At 35.3% G+C, this 14,344-nt stretch overlaps 1 protein-coding gene across 1 annotated transcript; it reads right to left on the bottom strand.

Moving 5' to 3' along the window:
* Positions 1-74: 74 nt before the first annotated feature.
* On the bottom strand, positions 75-14,126 carry LOC132266792 (extra-large guanine nucleotide-binding protein 1). The gene is made up of 8 exons (XM_059767772.1): positions 12,448-14,126; positions 12,215-12,352; positions 12,025-12,129; positions 11,665-11,850; positions 10,025-10,196; positions 7,485-7,726; positions 2,286-2,449; positions 75-1,101 (listed from the first exon to the last, which is right to left on the bottom strand). The coding sequence occupies exons 1-8, from the start codon at positions 13,753-13,755 to the stop codon at positions 504-506; spliced, it is 2,913 nt and encodes a 970-aa protein (XP_059623755.1). The 5' UTR covers positions 13,756-14,126; the 3' UTR covers positions 75-503.
* Between the last annotated feature and the right edge of the window lie 218 nt (positions 14,127-14,344).

Below are 14,344 nucleotides of genomic sequence, written 5' to 3'. Positions count from 1 at the left end.
AATGGGATGACGGATGATGGGTGGGAGGCCATATTTTGTGAGGCATTCGAAAGTATCTTTTTAACACGACTATATGGGTAACAACAAATATTTACTAAATCAGATGTATTGTCCACCTTATATTACAATTGAATATTGCTAAATCATATTCCAAAATAGCCCAACTACACAAACATGTGACAACACGGGAAGAGAATGTCAGAAGATGGCATTGTTCAACAATATAACTAGAATGGAAATTAGGGCATTTCAGCCAACTCTGAAAATTTGTAAAATGCAGTATAGAGGCATCGCCTTGGATGACTCCCCAGTCAGTGTCTGACAATCCGACAGCTGCGAGCCTGCAACAGTACATGGTTGAAAGGAGGAAAAGGTAATAGGAAGTAATGTCATTCATTCAACCATCTCTTCTCTTAGGTGATCTATACGTCTTCATATGTACACAGGGATTGACAATCGGTAAACAGAAATAGGATCCATTTACGCCTTCTCTGATTTATACTTCAATGAGAGAAAGAGCTTGCCTCGGTGCTATAAACAGAGTACTCACTCCAGCTGAAGTTGGGTCTGTCTTCATCCCACTTCAAGATCTCCCTTGCATATTTAAGAGAATCGTCGACAGTGTCAGGCTCCAAACCCTTAACCAGTGAAACATATAACTTCCGACCAGTGAGAGATGAATAAAGCCGCTTGAATTTAACTGCAATGTAATGGTAAGCCAGCTGGCCGAGGGAGGGGCTATTATTGATGCTGCTGCTCTTGATGTTGCTGTTGGAACTTTTACGGCTTATTACCGGACGAAAATCATCAAACCAATCGCATAGAGTAAGAGGATTCTGTTCAATCTTTTCCTCGAAAAGATCAAATTTGTTGAGTATCAGAAGGAAGTCCATCTGATCAAATGTTGGATGAGTAACAATGCTCTCAAAGAACTTCTTGCTCAGTAACATCTGGTTCACCGAAGCCCCATCTCCATCAGTGACAAACTGGTCATAGTCACTCAAGGAAACACAGAACATGACAAGTCGCACATCTTCAAACATCTCTAGCCACTTGCAATTTTCGATGAAGCCTCTGGCTTGTACTCTAATTAGTTGGTATCTGAATACCAATAGAAGGGAAAAAATAATGGTCAAAGAATAACTTAACATCCACAACCGTCAACAATGTAGTGTGTAGAGTATTGAAGACTATAAAACACAGCAGTGCCATAGTTGAATCTATATAACAATTTATAAGCAAGCCAAACAGTAAAGCTTGAGGGGTTTGGGCTGGTCACCACTTATTTTTCCAGTATAAACATACCTCATCAACACCGCCAAGCTAGGGACTTGGCAGCATTCATGCAAAAGTAAATTCTACTTGAAATCTTCAATAGTAGTAAATCAACAATAGAATTTTCAGCAAAATCACACGGACTTTTAATAAGAGAACAAAAAAACTCATGATCTGCCAGTTAATTGGTCGTCCAAAGGATATAATATGGTAAAATGGCTGGCTAAACAGGTGACTATATAGTTGCTTTTTGTTACAAAAGCATGTTGAATTTAATATGGCATATCGCTGAGATATATATGTGTGTGTGTGTGTGCATACCCAATCATATCATCTCTTATTCAGCACAACTTCTGGTTGTGCAAGGACATGTTTGGCTTTGGGTTTTACCTTCTCTTTTTCAGTCAGTCTGTACCACTTCCTATTAGCGACATGTTTTAACACTACAGATTAAAGTCCCACGTAACCAAATAGCAGATCCAGTGCTTGATTTCTAGCTGTTATGGTGTTACCAAGGCCCAAGGGTCACCCAGAAACAACCGCATGACCCAGGAACAAAAGGCAGGGATGCTGCTAGGCAAAGGCAACACCTTAATAATGTTGGAATTTACACCATATATTGTCCTAAGGTTTCAACTTGAATAAGAGATGAGCCAGCCATTGGCCCATATACAACACCTCACAGGATGCTCCTTCAACAATCTCCTAGGAAGACTCGAGCATTCTCTTTCATGATAATATTATCGCATGAGGCCACAGTTTCTAGGTCATATGTTACAAATCACAGAGCTTTACTTATGTGTGTGTTTGTCTACTCATTTGGACACATCTTTCTACTGATTGGGATGCGAAAATCTGAAATTATGCTTGCAATTAACATGACAGGTCCTGGAAAAAGACTAACACGCTAACATGACAGGTCCTGGAAAAAGGATAACACACTCATAAACTTCATAAACAAATAGAGCACAGAGAGGAGGAGGAGGAGAGAAGAGAGGAGGGCTAACTACCTGAGTAAAGAATCATGCTGATCAGCAGTGTCATTTGGATCATACGGTGCTGGCTGGGGAAATGAGAAGTCCACACAAGAAAGCCCATTGGATGAAGTAACACCCTCAGCATATAGAATGTCAACATCCGAGGGTACATAGTCTGTTCTCAATATTTCAACAGCCTGAAGAGGAATAATATAATTGTAGGAATATTAACAATAGATTGCAAAAAATAGCCACAATTATCATCCCCGCATATATTTCAGGGAAAAAGAGAGAGAGAATAATACTTTAGCACAACTCATAGCTTGAGCTTGGCTCATAAAAGAGCTCAATCAAGTTTGTACATGAACCCAAACAAGCTGATTTCAAGCATTTCTTACCAAACAGCTTAACTCAAGTCACATCTGGTTCAGCTCATATGAGCTCTAGAAGAGATGCATCCCTTCCAGGCTATCATGAGACTGTTCTACTAGACCAGATTTTCACCATCTTGGAACATGTCCTGAGTAAGCAGCAAGTTTAAATTCGTTCTATTAATAATTTTTTCAGATCCAATCACCACCTTGTGGAGAATTCAAAAGAATCCCTTATGACTATCTGTTCTCCATATGGAAATGTAAAAGTTAAGTGAACAACACATACACACTAACTAATCCTTGTACAGTTTTTCTAAATATTTTTTGGTTTACACACTGACTAATCATTGTAAAGTTTTTTGTTGGTACTCTTGGAATTGTGTAACACCGATCATTAACATAATATGGAAAACAAATAGTAGTAATAAACATGTAAGGGCATATAAAACTTTAGTTTGTTGGAGGCAAACACACGAGAACCAACCTAACATTGGTTTTGAAGCATGAACCAAATGCTAGGTTGGTCAAATACTTCCAAAAGTGTAGAGCTTCACTTTCAGCAGTTCAGCCATAGCAGCACCTCGGAAACCGTAAAGCACAAGAATGAACATGGCTAGTGTATACTCTCTAGTCTCTTCCCAAAGCTAGAGGCTCTCCCAAATGGGTTAAAAGAGCACTAATAGTATGAGAGTAGGGACATTAGACATCTATCTATATGCTTTATCCCCTTAAGAGTTCTAAAAACAATCAGGAACACCTCAGAGAAAGCCTTTACACCTTTCTTATCTAACACCTAAAAGTACAGTATACCATCATCCCAAATGTAATTTGTTGCTGCTGCTTAATGGCATATTACTATTTTGTTTCTACAAGGCTGAGCAACAAACCAATCCTGTTTTTAGTAAAATTAAATCGATTGACATATTATATTAGTGCACATTAAGGTTGATCATCCAAAAAAAGGTTTAACCTTATCTTCTTAAGCTTATATTCTCTACCATATAAAGCATGACAAATAAAAACTCCTTAGTTGTGGGAAGGTTTGGCATCATTAAGTTAATAGAAGGGCACATTTGTTGACCATCAGCACATCCAAGTAACCAAAGGAGAATCGTGATAAGAACCCAAGTCTGCTTATCATCAGAGAAAGGAAAGGACAAAAAAAAAAAATACTAACATGGAGTGGTAAAACACTTGTACCAAAGGCATTGTCCAAAATGGACCAAATCTTCTAAATTTAATTCAAGAAAACCTTGTCCCAATCCTTTGGGGTCGTTTACACAAATCATGTTTCTATTCAACTTAATGCCATAACTTTAGTTCACAACATCCACCACCACCAAGCCTTTTTCCCAACTCCTTGGGGTTGGCTACAAGAATCCTATGTTTTCATTTCACTCTATTTAAGGCCATATCCTCAGTCAATCCCCATGCTATCATATCCTTCCTTACAACTCTACCCACATTTGGTCTTCCTCTTCCCCTAGTATTACCCTCAATGTGGAGATCGTGGACTATGTCACAATGCCATAACTTTAGTTAAACCACCAATATCATATATTCCCATGCATACTATCTCAATCTATGTTAATTTTGGTCTTCATTTTCCCATGTTACCTTCAATGTGGCCTGTCATTTTTCCTTACTGGTGTAGTCATTGGTCTTTTTCCGAGACACATGATCAAACCATCATAGTCAATTCACACTCATCTTTATCTTCAATGGATGTTAATTCATCATCTCACAAATTTATTTATTTTTTATTTTAGCATTTCTTATCTTACCATATATCCATCTCGGCATCCACATTTGAGAGAAATATTACAAACACATTTTTTAGTTGCCCAACATTCTTTCCTATTAAGTGTGATTGCTTTAATAATTGTTTTATGTAATCTACCTTTCAATTTTAGAAGTAAACAAAGATCACACAATACGCTAGCAGCACACCTACACTTGACCTATCATATTTTAATTCTATTTGCAACAATCCAACCACCCCGCTCTACTATGATCAAAGTATAAGGTAAAAAAAAAAAAAAAAAAAAAAAAAAAAAAAAAAAAAAAAAAAAGAAAAAAGAAAAAAGATTTTCTTCTTCATACTTTTCCTTGCCTCTCTTGGCCAAGTTGACCATAACATCCCCATCAGTTTTCCGACCTTTATTTAAAAAATCACATTCCATATTATCAGTTTCATTCCTAATTATATTAATCTTCATGATTTCTAAAACTTCTTTGAAGACTTCTAATTTAGCAGTTTTGCTACATTAGTTTCATAAACCCAAAACATGAAAACCCAAAACCATATATTTTATACATATGTGTGTGTGTGTATATATATATATAACCAAAAATAGTATATGTTATGAAACTTCGTCATAAATGTGTCTTGTCAGGCCATCTATAATTAAGGTAAAAGGACATGGGCTTAACATTTATCCGTCATGCACATTTATCTGTCATACAGAAATTCATTTATTTATCTGATGATTGTTCTTCTATAATCACAACTCATTACAATATCCTTTACCATGTCAACATATATATATATATATATATATATATGACTCGTTTATTAAATAGAACTATCACTGTACCCTATTATATCTTTATCCAAACTAACAAACCATATAAAAATCTTACTTCTCTCATCTTTCCATCAGTCCTCTAAAAAATACATGGATTTTTTTTGTCAAGATTCACGACATTATCAAAATTGATCATTTTCCTAACACTCTTCCAAAATTTCATAGTCAAACACATTAAATTAATACCGAAATAACTTCTACGACTTTGAATATCCATTTAATTAAATTACTTTTATCAATAAATAGGAAAAATTATTTTCTCTTCAGGCATTTTCTTAGATTTTATTTTATTCTTAATTTTTTTTTTAAGTAAATCAAAGACACATATTATTGAGGACTTGAATTCTCAACCTTCCATTTGGGAAGACCCTTGGTGGTAAGGCATTTACTTAGTTGTTATAATCTTATTATACAATATTGTTAGCTAAGACACGTAATTATCCCCTCGACAATTCCAAGCCTCACTAAAAATTTCATCTTCTTACACAAATCCTTTCTATTTTCTTCCATAGTATATTTCTTACCACGTATCCTGATCCAATGAAAAAAGTTTTCTTCTCTAATCACCCTACGGTCCCCACGGTTACAATATTTTTCTAAACCTAAGTTTTCTATATGATTTTCCTTCAACTTACCAAATTAAGTTTTCCACCTTTTTTTCTTTTCAATTTCACAGTCTTTCACCAAAACCTGTTACATGAACTCTTCAAAAGTAGTGAAGTACCCGTGTCGGACACATATCCCTCAAACATGGGTATGGAATATGTGTCCGACACTTTTGGTTGGACATGTACTTAAAAAGCATAGCCAATCATTCAATTACATTATATTATTACTTTAAAATGAGTTAAATGCCTATATTGAACATTATATTAGATAAAAACATTACTTTACTCTAGAAAATAAAATAATTAATAAAAAAAAAAAATTTAGCAATGTCTGTGTGTCCTTCTGTTTGGATATTTGACATGTCCGACTCATGGATACACACCCGTGTCTGACACCCGTACCCGAGTCTATGTAACATAAACCTTTAGATCCAAACTTTTGATGCACCTAATATAATTAAAATCTTTATTGTTCCTCTTCCTTAACTTAGCAAGTTTGTATTCTTTTCTCCCTATCATTTGTACCAGGTTGGATTTAAATTGTTGATACTCTATTGTATAACCCGTATCTTTCTAATTTCTTTAATTTCCTTCATCACACATCTGAAAACTTAAAAATGTTCTTCAATTCTAGTTTCATGCTAAATCTTGACCATTCCTTATTTTTTTTTGTTTTTACTACAACTTAACATTCTCATCCCATAGTATTAAGTTCTCTTACATATTGATCCTTTTACTTTCAATCCTTCAATAGGCCTTATATATATATATATATATACACATATTCTTTTAATGCATTTCAACATCCTATTCCAAATTACATTAATTTAATCTTCTAAATTCAATGCAACTACTCTTAACATCTTATTATTAAAAGTTCCATTTTTAATACTTTTAAATTTTACTATCTAGTTCAAGGATTTCTAATCACCCTTTAGTATATAAATCTAAATTAATCAACCTATAGTAAGATGTTTTTTCGGTGAAAAAAGTCTTCAAGGCTAATAGAATTGAACCATAGACGATTTAAGACCCTATATTAAGACGTTAATTTCTCTAACAAACAAACTTAAAATCTTTGTATGTTTTCTCTTATACAATCTACTTTTCTCTAGCCCAATGGTATGATCTCTCCTGATAATTTCAAGCACTCTTGACTCTCATTTAGAGTCCCACTAGGGACATGTTGTGGATAATGGGTGTGTTTGCTCTAACTTAACCTGATTTCAAAATTATTAAATGTTATTCTATTGCAAAAGGTACAATTGCCTGGCGTTATTCACATCTGCAAATATGTGCACATCACAAATCAGCCCATACTCTCCCATTATAATTCTATTTATTTTCCCTTATACCCTTTTCTAGTAATGATTAAACCTTATCATCTATTACCCCTATTCATCTTGCTTTATATCTATTATGATGTAAAGTGTCAGGGAAATGTCAATGTTCTGAAGATTTCACTGCATTGTTCATTCACACATTTTTCTCAGGCATGTTACACATCTACCTTTTTGTAGCCACAAAATACCAAGCAAACATGAATATCCTTCATGCTGAAATAGATTAACAAGCAATTATTTATGAGAAGCATTAATTTAACTAAAATTTCCGCATTTAACTAGACAAGACAGCAAAAGATTATGAAGCATGATATTTTACCCGCTCTAAGAAATAACTAGCAATATTAGGTAGCATTTCCAATTCACTTCTCCGGCTGTATGTAGTCTGGATGGCTGCATCCTTCCACAGCTCCTCAACTAATGGTGCATACTCCCGAGTAGCAGCCGGGAATATCACTTCCAAATTACCTGACACCATAACTTTGAGAAGCCAATCGGAGAACGCTTTTAACCTTGGGCAAATGGAATAGATAGTTTTGGTATCCTTTGCATCGGTATTCCCTGTGGTAACCAGAAGGCAGAAACCATTTTCATTGTGTTATAACTTGTTCCATCTTTTTTTTTTCACTAGATAAAAGGATAAGATACTTAATAAGATATCTACCAAAATTTAGTTATTGACATGATCATGTTGCAAATTGCATGCAATCCTCTAAAACATTTGTTATGAAAAACCTTGACCAAAGAACTGTATTGAATATCACCAAAAAAAACCATAATTCACAAACCATCATGACTATTAGGAAATTGAGAGCATATATGATAAACCATATAACACCTAATAATAATAATAATCAGTGCTCTGATCAAAATTAACATCCCCGCCACTCAAAGTGCCAACCAGAACATAAGATGCCAATCAGCTGCCATTATGTTAAGCATCATTAGAGATGCACCAAGTTAAAAGTAGTAGCCATGTATTAAAAAATTAAGACAAAACAAATATGATTGACTTGCATATTAAGTTTTTCTTCTGATGAATATAGTTTATACCATAAAAGTAGGAGCAACTTCCAATCCTGTTTACTTGTTCCACAAAAGTGTTTATGTTTCAAACAATACGTAATTTATAATGAGAATAATGTAAAAGACTTAAGAATATGCAAACATAATTTATTTCTTGCATTTCGGATTTTCAACTGGTAGCTCAACTTCAAATTAGGCTCAAGGCAGACACAAAATGCTGAAAGTCTTTAATTAGTGTTTAAAAAGATAAATAGAAAATGAAGAACAAAAGGATATAAAGTGGTTCAGCCACTAGGACCTACATCCACGGCACAAAGAGCCCAAAGGGCTACATCACTATTATTATATTCTCTCTTAAGTTTGTTTACAATAAGCACTTCTATTTATAGGTGAAAGTATACAAGTGATAAAGATGGAAAATACATTGATGGATGATTCATAAAATCAATCCCATAAATTACTTCAATCAATATTCTATCATAGGCTAAAATAATATTCTCCAACAATTAGCAAAGTACATAATGGCAGACTCAAGCATATGTTCAGCCCCTTCAGAGTCTTCAAGCTCTATTCAGCAAAGCAATCTTAAAATTTGTGCCATTAGAAACAATTTTAAAGAAAATTCAAATTATAAATGATAATATATATATACAAAAGTTTACCTCTTTGTTCAAGTGTATAACTTCTTCCAGTAGATAGAAAATTAATTGAACCAATAAAGATATTGACATTTCAAACATGTATTGTACTTGATGGTATCCATCTATACCTTATTCTAATCAAGTCAACCCCAAAATAGCACAGTTAGGGCTAAAAATGCTTTACAAACTCCAATTAGTGCCTGTTTGGCGTTGCAGTTAGAATGAAAAAAAGTGTGTTTTATCAGCAGAGCTGTCATAAAATTATTGCAAGTAAAAAGCATGTTAGGTGTTTGGTGATCCATTATATAAAGTACTCTTCACAATTAAAGTACTTTTCAATTTGTATGGTAACAATATTGTTTAAAAACTTCTATTACTAATTTTACAATAATGTCCTTTAATAGAGCGCTAATATATTTTATAATAGAACGACTTTATAAAAGAAAGGATGAAATTATCTTTATAACAAATATATAGAGATAAAATTGTCTAATGAAAAACAGTTACCTAAAATATGAAACATCTACCCAAAACACAGTTTTAAAAGCTGCAAATTTTAGCTTCATTCAAAAACTCTACTTAGCTAAAATTGGTAACTAGTAAAAGTGTTTTTAATGGTTACCAAACACGTATAAATGCAATTTTTTAAAATAAAAGTGCTTTAAAGTGGTTGAAAAGCAATCCCAAATGGGCTCTTAGCGATTTTCAGTGAATCTTGCTTGGCATACTCCAAATTAAGAAATATCTAATTGTAGATCGATAAAACACCTGACAGAACTTATTAAAAAGAATAATGCTTCCCAATCTAGCTCATTTTGAAGACAAACTATCATTCAGATCCATTGACCTTGAAAGTATATATTTAAAAATAAGCTCTGGGATCATGAAATGCAATGGCATTTCCTTCAAATTTGATGCATAATAATTGATTGAATGCCTTAGATTCATCTATACTCAATGCTTGCAAGATACTATACCCACATAGACCCCGGCCATGTAGACTTGAAGAATATTACATATCATTTTTAATTTCCACAAGTCATAACAGTCGGTATTAATTCCACTAGAAACGAATCAACATGTCTGAATCAGCACTAATTGAATAAAGGATACACATATGCATTGAAGTAAGACTGTAAGAAAGAAAATGAGTAAAAAGTAAAGAATAAAAAAACATTAATACTTATCGCACCAGATCCATCAAAAGACTGATTTTTCCTCGTATCATTCAAACTTTCATCTTCAAAACGTTCACGACCCTCAAGGAGTATACCAATGTAGCGATACACATTGCTCTGGATCAATAATTTGATATTCTCCCGCTCATCCTCCGAGAAAGGGACGTCTTTATAAAGGATCTTGGCCTAATAAAAAAATTTAACGTAATAAATACACTGTCTTCAGATTTTATTCAGCATACTAAAAAATAAAAGATATGCTCAAACATAATACCACTTGGAGCATAACTAATGCCAACATTACCACACACACACACACAAAAAAAAAAAAAATTGAGGAAAACAGAAACAAACCTTAAGCACATCTACCACATGCCATAAAGAAAAGTCATAGAAAGAAAAAAAGAATCTCCTTTAACTGGCCACTTATGATTTGAAATTATAAAACAGCCAGTCTAGCAATGCAGAAGAAAGTCATATCAACAAGAGCAATTTTGCATCACTCTCATTTTGCACCAACAATAAGATATTTAAAATTTGTCATTCTGATTGTTATATAATTATAGTAATTTTAATCGCAGCAGCAGAAGACACCATGGTTGAGACAGATAGGAGACACCAAAGAGTAAATCTGCGTATCGGTGAACCTAAATGCATGCATACAGCAAAAGCGGAAGCAGAACAGAAAATGTAAGCTCATAACTCCCAAATTTGAAGATCCTTTAAGGCTCTTTTTACTTCACAAATATAAATCTATATATGATGAGGAAATAAGTTCATTAAAAGAAAAAAGAAAGGAAGCCCTGTAGTTTTCAGCATGTCTACAATTTGTGTCAACCCATATATGTATATGGAATTCCATTTGGTTTGGTAGCACACGATACACCTAATAGTCCTTGTTACAATCTACTAAGGGTTGCTGCAACTACAATCACTATTGCAAGGAAAGTGCTGCCATGATAAACACTCCAAAGCCGTTGCCAAATAGAGGGATCCACTCATCATTCCACCTTCTTCCTGCAACTCCATAAAACATGCAAACCTGTTTTTTCTAAGGCAAGTAAAACTGTATACCTCAACTTCCATTATAAAATAAATAAATAAACTCCTCCCAATTTATTCCATCTAACATATCTTTTGAACATAATATATAAATTGACCAAAAGAAACAAAAGAAGTACTCAAATAAACAAAACTTCGACCACGCCATCTTCTATGAATATTCTGATGAATCCTATGAAAGACACTTTTTTTTGACAAGTGGTAAAAAAGACATTTTATTGATCATACGAGATAAGAGCAAAGCGATGGAGTCCATAAAAGCATCTTTCAAATATTAGACAAACCTATATGTAATCAATTATTACCGAATCAATCACAACACAATAAAAAATATATATATGTTCAGGAGGACATAGAGAGCGACGAAGGGAGCCAGAATGAAGGGGGTGATACGGGAGCTAATTCTGATAATATATATTAGCAAGATCACAACAGAGAACTCTGCAATAAGCCACAATACTCATAAGAATGACAAAGAACAAAGCAAACATAATATTGTCACTGCAGCATCAAATGAGATGCGACAAGGAATTGAGCTACTTAGTATAGTAAGATAATCATACACGGATTTGAGCCCTCAATTGGAAACTACCTGTTTAAATATGGTACTCGTCCCAGATCCATTATATCCAATTAAAAGAAGTTTTTGAAGTGTTCTTTGCTCAAGGTAGTCAGGCACAGTTCGACTAACCAAATGATTCACTTGTTCTCCACAAGGATTTGTGGACTTGGATGGAACTGGAAGTGACAATACAGCACAAACCAGCTTTGTTCCAGCCTGAAAAAGTGACATAAATTTAAATTAACATAATATATATATATATATAGTTGTGCATGAGCTCTTTTTTTTCTTCTTCTTCTTCCTTGCTAAACGGGGTGAGGGGTTGAAAGGGTGGAGATATTGGAGGATCAGGGAGGAAAACACAAAAGTACATGCACCTCAGATACGCACCTTGCCCCAGATGAACCCTCTCGTATTTTTCTGTCCCTCTTCCTGGTATGAACCATCATCATTCACCCAAAAGTGTGGGTTGCCAGCACATTGGACTCCTGCCAACTGCCACATTCAACACGATAATCTTAACAGAAGAACGTGCATGAACAAGTTTCAATAATATGTTTACATGGTAAGAAGCATCAACCTGTAACATTCGCAGCTCTACTTTTGTGATCTCCCGACCATTTATAAAAACTTGTGTGTTTCCATTGCTAGCATCTGCCTTGATAGGACCCCCAACATTTAGGTGGGGACTAATAATTTTGGAAGGCTTTTGTCCTTCCTGTTAAAATTAGAAGAACCATCAAGTTCCATAATTATACAACAAAATCAAGAATAACAGAACCAAAATAAATGTTTCAAGGGCACAGTATTCACCTTTCCCCAAAGACCAGATACTTTATCATACCAATAGCTTCCTGGCTTCAGCTTCTTTGGCGGGTTCGGACAGCTTTGCAATATAGCTAGCTCCTCTTGACAAAGAGCCTTATCATTCACGCAGACATACTCTGGTGGCAATTGGTTTACTTCACACAACTTCTCAGCCTTCATTATCTGTCGAATCTCCAACTCATTAAGCAGCCTCTTGAGCATTCGAGAGGATTTTCCCAGGTTCCCTCGCTTCGGCTCATCAATAGGATACCCAATACAAGTAACACACTTTCTGCCTTCTGGCATAGATCCCATTGCTCTGAGTACGCAATTACTGCAGTACTTTGCATCACAAACAATGCAGACCTCCTTTTCAGTGAACCTATTCCCTTTAAAGCATCGATAGCATGCTCCTTTCCTTACCTTAACCCCAGGTTCTTTCTTTTCTCTGATAATTTCAGACTTGGTACGATTAAATTGCTCATGAAAATCTTCATCCTCTGACTCAATATCACGAAAAGTTACAACCGGTGTCCGTCTTGCATCAGCAGCAGATTCATTATTGCAATCCCCAACTTTAAGAGAAGAAACCCGAGAAGATGGATAATCCGTGCTTAACACAGACTCACTTGAGGCCCAATCTGGTTGGTTCAATTCATTCAAATCTACGCTATCCTTGTAACGATTTGAAACCCTCAATGGCTCACTTGATTTCTCAAAGCTATCCGAAAACCCCAAGGTTCCTGAGCTTCCCGCCACGCCCAATAACTCATGTGACAGTTCATGACTAATGGAGGAAGAAGACCCAAGACCAGTTGAGCTACGAATCATATCAGACAATTCTCCAGACACATAACCACCATTAGGAAACTCTAAAGTACCTGAGCTACTGAACTCACCTGATAAGGCACAATCACAATTATCCGCAGCAGCTCTCTCCTCAAACGCAATCACAGAAGTTGGAGAAACAGTTGATTCAGACCCCAAAGCCAGCTCTTTCGACACAAGGTCATCACCATCCGTTGCTCCCTGCTCAAAGGCAATCACAGAAGTCGGAGAGACAGTGGATTCAGAACCTAGGGTTAACTTCTTCGAAAACTTGGTACTGATATCTGACGCCGAGATCGGCTGAACAACCGGCAACGACAATCTATCGGAGAAAGCCACTTGCGCCACCACCGCAGCCACCGGAATTCTCTCCACATTGATCGGAACGGCTCGGGGAAGATCGCCAATGATAGGCGGACCATTGTACTCCACCGCGAACGAGTACTGCACTCCATCATCAACTGTAGGTAACTCTTCCGGTGGCATTTTCTTTCGCCGGAAACAAACCTAATCACCTTTTAAGGTTTCAACATCGGAAGAAAAGTGAGAAAAAATCACGACCTGTTCAAGAAAATAGAAAACTCAAACCCTAACCCTAACCCTAATTTTGGTTTGTGTACAGAAGAGAATGAATGCTACAGTTAACAGAGAAAATTCTTGGGAAAATGGAAGATTGATTTTGAATTTTGTTTGGGGATGACAAAGCGATTGGAGAAGGGGAATGGGAAGGAGAGGACACGGGTTGGGGAAAATTCAAAGCGTTTAGAGTGGATGATTGTCGTTTGGTTCGGAGGAAAATGCATTGGGAAAGTGTCGCTGTTGTGGACACAAAAAGACAGCAAAGGGAAAACCAGTAGTGGGTGGACACTGTGTGAAGATGGCATCTTCTTTTATTTTTTACTCTACTTTTTTATCTATAGCTACCTAGAATCAGGATGCTCTGTCACACCAAGATTGAATATGCTGCATGTGACAGATTAAGAAAATAATTAGTACAAGAATAGAGTTATAGTACAAGAATAGAGTTATTAGATAAATTAATACTATTTTACTATAAGGTAATATAAAGTTAAAA

The sequence above is a fragment of the Cornus florida genome, unplaced genomic scaffold (assembly GCF_030987335.1).
Source record: "Cornus florida cultivar Cherokee Brave unplaced genomic scaffold, ASM3098733v1 CherokeeBrave_3.0.0_Hap2_Chr07, whole genome shotgun sequence".
NCBI lineage: Eukaryota > Viridiplantae > Streptophyta > Magnoliopsida > Cornales > Cornaceae > Cornus > Cornus florida.
This window is presented reverse-complemented; position numbering and strand designations above follow the sequence as displayed.

Bases quoted from the DNA above. Each gene is read 5' to 3' on its own strand.
- LOC132266792 (XM_059767772.1), bottom strand. From the start codon at position 13,755: ATGCCACCGGAAGAGTTACCTACAGTTGATGATGGAGTGCAGTACTCG. The intron at 12,130-12,214 runs GTTGATGCTTCT...TGAATGTGGCAG, and splicing joins TAGAGCTGCGAATGTTACAG to TTGGCAGGAGTCCAATGTGC. The intron at 2,450-7,484 runs GTAAAATATCAT...ATTCCTCTTCAG, and splicing joins CTAGTTATTTCTTAGAGCGG to GCTGTTGAAATATTGAGAAC.